A 6,302-nucleotide genomic window follows, 5' to 3' on the forward strand; every position below is an offset into this window, starting at 1 on the left:
TAAATTAAAAACAAAGGCACTTTTCAAAGCATTTTGCAATTATTATTCTTCTAAAAACATTTTAAAATAAAAGTAAACCAAAAAAGAAAAAAAAGTAAAAGAAAACAATTTTTTGGAAGAATATACAGCCATATCTTAATATCTTAAGGGTTCATAAAGATGAAATTTAATACGAAACTATCTATATTTAACAATTTATTTTATTTCGTTTAATTGAATCTTATATATACATATAATTTTTGTTTTTTGAGCATGTACTTCTAAATGTTGAAGGACACAATAGTACATGAAAAAAATAATACCTCTTTTACTATTATCAGTATATTGCATAAATAAACATGTTTTGTTTTTTTTATTTTGGTTTTTGAGATTTTTAATCTAAAAAATTTGTCATTTTTTTATTCTCTCGTACTTGAAACATTTTGTAGAGGTATTTATTTTACTTTTAACCAACTACTGAAACTATATTCTCTCCCCCTCTCTTTGATTTTGTGTTTTGATTTTTTTTTTGTTTTTTTTTACTATATTTTGGCTCAATATGTTTTTTTTTTCTATTTCCCTCTGCCTCTGTTTCTCTCTCTCTCTCTCTATCTCCATAGGGCAATGATAGCAGGAACGAATCCAACATCCTCTCAAAATTAGAAGAATTACCAAGCGAGTTCGAGTGTTGCTTTTGTAACACGAAGGTAGTACTTACCTTATCTGACTCTAATAGCTAGTTATATCGGGAACAAGGATTGGTCCAATAAATGGAATGGAATATTTATTATTATTAAAGTGTAATTATATGTAAATAAATCTAAGCTAATTATTTTATTTAATTTTTAAACACTGATGCACACCATATAAACACTTGTTTCAAAATCCAATACATTTGGAGAATTGTTCTAGTATTAGAAACCACTAGTTATTTTTATTTATTAAATATTTCATAGAAAAATCAAAAACAACCATCAAAAAGCAATATACGAATAGTCCGTGGTATTCATAATATTCCAACACAGCTCAACAAACAGGGTTGCCCAGAACTGTCCGAAGATGGGATGAAAATGAGCCAACAAGTGACTGAAAAAAATTTATTATATATGAGCCCAATTACAAGAAAGGAGATGTCTTTCAGTTTAATAATTAAAGTAGTATATTCCTTCTATCCAGTGCCTATACAATCTCGAGAAGTCGTTATTTCCCTTGGTTTATAAGTCAAATACAACTCGAACTGCAAGTGGAATCGATAAATTTCATCAAAAAACGGTTTATAACGTATGCGATCCAACCTCATCACGAAGACCGAAGCCCAGGGAAATTCTAGAAATCCTGCTAAAAACTCAAATTTAATTTTTTCTCAAATAATTATTTCAGTATTATTCGATTATTTATTTTATTAATTCTATAAACATTATTTTTGTTTTGTTTTTCTCTTTCATTCTTTAATTAAAAGGCTATTTTTTATTTTTATTTATTTAGTTTTTATGATTTATATCTATTATTTATAGTTGTTCGTTGTTTGGGGAGTGTCTTTTGAAAGAGGCTATATCCCTTTCTTCCCCTCTCCCCTCCCATATTTACCCTGCTTCTAAAGAGTGCTCACCGAATTGGTACACATCAAAGTGACTCAACAATCTGTTTTAGAATAATGAGGAAGAAGCATGTATGAGGCATACCAAGCGATTTACTAGCCTCGTAATGATTTGTGTCTATAAATGGAACATACGTTGGGCTATTAAGATATTTTTTTATTACCCTCCTCTGCCCTCTTCTCCACCCCTCCTCCTCTAACGTGGTCATTTTTGACACACGGAGAGTTATCCTACAGGCAACCAACCTATTCTACAACCAGAGTGGACAAGTCAAGTTTTCAACTCCCCATTGCTTATAGACAGACCTGTGAAACGACAGGCAAAATTAATAAATCCAAAAAGTATTAAGTTTTCGAAATCTCTACAGTAAAGCTACTACAATGCATCGGGAAATCAACAGGCATTTAGTAACATATGACAGCTAAATGTAAATATCTGAAAGAATGCACCTTCGCATGAAATGTGAACCAAAATTAGAATCAGTACTGAATTAGAACAGTAGTGAACTTGGAAAAATCTGGAGTTCATGGAGTTATATGGTCAACCAGCTATGGTGGGATTTATTAAGATAGCCAATACTCAATAGGGAAAAGTTGGCAGAGGATCGACTGCCAAGAAGGATGCCGTAACAATTTCTGGGAGGAATACGAACCACAGGCAGATGGTCTTAACGGCTGGATGACCTGAGATCCCGTGGGAAAAAAGTCAGTTATTTCTCCAAAATTTTGTAATGAAATTTACTTATAATTACTATTAAAAATTAATGAGTCAACCAATTATAGTAAGGAGGAATACAAAATGGTAGCTGTTTAAAAAACCTTTTTTTCATTCGTAACTCTCTATCATTAAACTAAGTTCAATACTAGAAAACCAAAAAGAACATCATTTAAAGTAGAGTAAATTTGCTAAAATATGAGTCCTAGTAGAGTTGTTTAAACTCAATAGTTCTCGAGATAGAGTTTTTTAAAAAGCAACATTTCATGAAATATATACTGAAAAATCAGTAGTTGGTGAATTTATTGTGAGGAATCTTTATCCTTGGAACCATGAGACCTAGAGATGTCTATTAGCACTTAAAGTTAAGATAGATTAATTTTTTATAAAGTAGTTTATGCCATTTATCATCCTAGGAGGAGTAGTTTTAATGATATTTGCTAAAATAAATTAACGATGATTATATGATAATTTCTGGAAGATTATTGATTGACCGTGTGTAAAGATGAAAGGAATATGGTCCGGGTGCGGTCAAAAAAACTTAATTAGTAGAAATATACTATTTTAATGAGCCAACGTTTCGCCCCACGTTGTAGGGCTTCTTCAGGGCTAAAAAAAGATACAAACACATAGTTACTTAAGGAAAACAAAAATACAAGTGTAAAATAACAGGGGTATAAAATGTAAAAAAGTAAGATATAATAAGAAAAATTAAAGGTAGTAAATAGTAAATGTAAAGGGTAATGGAAGGAGTGGGGACGGCAGTAGTGCCACAATAACGACCAACGGTCATTTTTGTTTTGACTGCCGTCAAAATAGGTATGCATTCTGTCTCATCATTTGATTTGTATTCTTTTTTCTTTTTACATCTCTTTATTTGTATTTTCTTTAATATTCATTTTGTTATCTATTTGTTACTATTACCCTTTACATTTACTATTTACTACCTTTAATTTTTCTTATTATATCTTACTTTTTTACATTTTATACCCCTGTTATTTTACACTTATGTTTTTGTTTTCCTTATGTAACTATGTGTTTGTATCTTTTTTTAGCCCTGAAGAAGCCCTGCAACGTGGGGCGAAACGTTAGCTCATTAAAATAGTATATTTCTACTAATTAAGTTTTTTTGACCGCACCCGGACCATATTCCTTTCATTATGATAATTTCTAGTTGTTCTGACAAAATTGTTGGTTTATGAAAATTATATCTCAGGAAGCATTAGACACACGGATGTCTGTCAGCAATCGAATTAAAGATAATTTAATGTACTACAACACTTATATTTGTCGAGGTAGTATTTTTTTATGATATTTGTTAATGAATGTGAATTTTCTATGTGAAATTTTGTCAGAACAACTATAAATCAATTTATTTTAGCAAATATTATGAAAAATAATACTTTATAGTACATCGAACTAGCTTTAATTTGAGTTATAATAGTTATAATGTACGCCTCTTGATTCTTGAGATATAGATTTCTCGTCAAAAATTCACTAACTATTGATTTTTCAGCACATAATTCGTAAAAGATGAACTGAAAAATCATGCTTTTAAAAAAACTGTACCATTGTGAACCATTGCACGTATAAAGCTTTGTTAGGGCTCATATTTTACTAAATTTCCTTCAAATGGTGTATTAGATTTCCTAATATTGTGGGTAGTTGTAACGATATGGAGCACTGAATGAAAAATATTTTTTTTAACGTTTTGAAACAGCCGCTTTATGCTTCCTTACTATGCTTGGTAGAAAAACCAATTTTGACTAATAATTATAGATACTTTTCATTGAAGTAAAAAAAATTGGGGTGAAATAAATGGTTTCTATTTTTTTTTTCCCACCTGCTCTTATATTAAGATGAAAACCTCTGTAAGTACTTTTCCAAGAGTTTTACGTCGATTACGAGACCTATCGGCCGTATTTAGCACTGTAATATCAATGAGCGTATTGACTTTAACACGATTTTCATGCATTGCATATTTACGACAGGTTATATGAAGATTTACAATAACAATGCATAAAACATCTTCAGTTGAATTATTGATAATATTGGTGCTTGACAAGGTTTATAAATAGTAGAAGTGATGTAACCTTAGTCGTCAGGTTGAAAAGGAAACCTTTCCCAGCGAAAGGATTGCTAGGGCTGGAAAGTTTCCTATTAATTGAAGGTTTCTTCTGTCGATTGGTCAGAAAATAAATTTTAAATTGTTTTCAAGTGTGTAATTTATTTTGGCGGGTATGCAAAAGTATTACATTATTGAGTAACTAATATTTAAAAAAAAATTAATTTATTTTAATATTGGTTTAAATTATTTTAACTAATCGTATTTTTCACTTAATTATGGTTTTCTAAATTTATTGATCACTGAAGTTGGAGGACCCATGAATTAGGTTCGGCCCATTAGCAACATGCAGAATTGGGCAAAATGGGCAAAATTAGCTATAACTTTTAACTATAGCTAATGTTTGCCCAACTCTCGGCGAATGGGGTAAAGATAGTACTGTATACAAATATTACTTGTAACAACGTAATACTTTTTTTTTTGTATTTCAATCATTGTAAGCACTCGTAGTCTTAACGTCTCATTTCTCAAAAATCAAGCACAAATAAAACATTTTTCTTTATAATAACAATAATATAAATATTTTTAGATAACTTATGAATTTAAAAAAGCATAAAATGACAAAATCAGGTGTATATAGCGAAAATTAAAACATTTAAAAATATTTTCCATTATTGGACCAATCCTGAGATAGTTAATTGCTGTGCATGGTTACTGCTTGGCTTTATTGATTGTTTTTCCATCACTTTATCTTGTACTAATTACTCAATAAAATTTTCTACATAACTCTATTTAATGTTTGGTTATTGTATCCTATTTAAGTTCGTTGCGTGCAGTGCTAGACAGATCTCTCTGCCTATGTTATACATTAATATATGTATATGTTATATATATTTTCAAAGAAGCTATCTATATGCGAATTTAAGAACTAACTGGGGTTGTTTCCATGGCAAAAATGACGCCTTTTGCATGAAATTATTTCATGTATCAATGGCTCTTATAAAACTTACAACTATTTGAAATTACATCATAAAACTTTCTTTTTCAGCAAAGAAAAGTAAAAAGTATACTCAATCATGCAAACTAAAATAGTAATAAGTTATCCGTTACAATCTTGATACTAGCGATATAGGCGTATTATTATTTATATGTTTAACCTAAATTATTTTGGGTTACCCATATTTCAATTAATTAATTAATAATTATAAATTCTAGATATAGAATAAAGGGTAGGTAAATTTTTAAAATTATGATAATATGAATCTATAATTTAAAAAATAAAATTCATAAACCAGTAAATCGACTATCCAGAAATAGATTTTTGCGGTGTGGGGTTTCGTGGATTCACTAATAATAAAGATATTTTCATTCATTTTAATTAAAGCTATAAGGTCATAGAAATTATTCACTAAACAAACAACAACCTCCTATAAAAAATATTATAATAAATATGTTTGGTTTCAAAGAAAAACATACAAAAGCTGAAAACAAAAGAAAGTATTATAAATCATCAACAGAAAACAGCAGGTTAAAGGTTAAAAATGAACAACAAAATAATCAATGGCCATGGGTGTAGGCAGAGGGGAGCAAGGGGGGCCGCACCCCCCCTCCTAGGTTTTTGGGACCCAATAAAAAAAAATAGTAAACTTATTTGACAGATGGTTTCTTTCTGGAAACATGCTATAATTAGAAAAGTAAAGACAGGGAAATATTGTGGCGACCGAAAAATCATTAGAGATAATTACAAAACTGCCTTATATTTTCATTGTGCGAGCCATTAGTAAATCTTGTTAACGTTTTAAATTCAGTAGTTTTATTTTCAATAATTTATTTTGATTATATTTAATAAAAAAATTAAAAAGTAATCATTGAATATTATGTTGTAGAAATAGATGGTAGGGGTATTTCTTGGAATGCGAAATTAGGCATCTTTCTTTTATCAAACG

General features: G+C 29.6%; 1 protein-coding gene across 2 annotated transcripts in view; it reads left to right on the forward strand.

The window, feature by feature from the left end:
• Shab (Shaker cognate b) overlaps positions 1–6,302 on the forward strand; it is a 153,754-nt gene that overhangs the window by 97,706 nt on the left and 49,746 nt on the right. Inside the window, exon 6 of one of the 2 annotated variants that reach the window (XM_067051722.1) lies at positions 600–686. The exons of the other annotated variant lie outside the window; for it this stretch is intronic. Within the exon in view, the coding sequence (XP_066907823.1) occupies positions 600–686 (87 nt within the window). The remainder of the gene's footprint in view (positions 1–599; positions 687–6,302) is intronic. 2 annotated transcript variants of the gene reach the window in all.

Source organism: Halyomorpha halys, unplaced genomic scaffold (genome assembly GCF_000696795.3).
Source record: "Halyomorpha halys isolate HHAL.00 unplaced genomic scaffold, Hhal_1.1 Scaffold143.1, whole genome shotgun sequence".
NCBI classification, from domain to species: domain Eukaryota; kingdom Metazoa; phylum Arthropoda; class Insecta; order Hemiptera; family Pentatomidae; genus Halyomorpha; species Halyomorpha halys.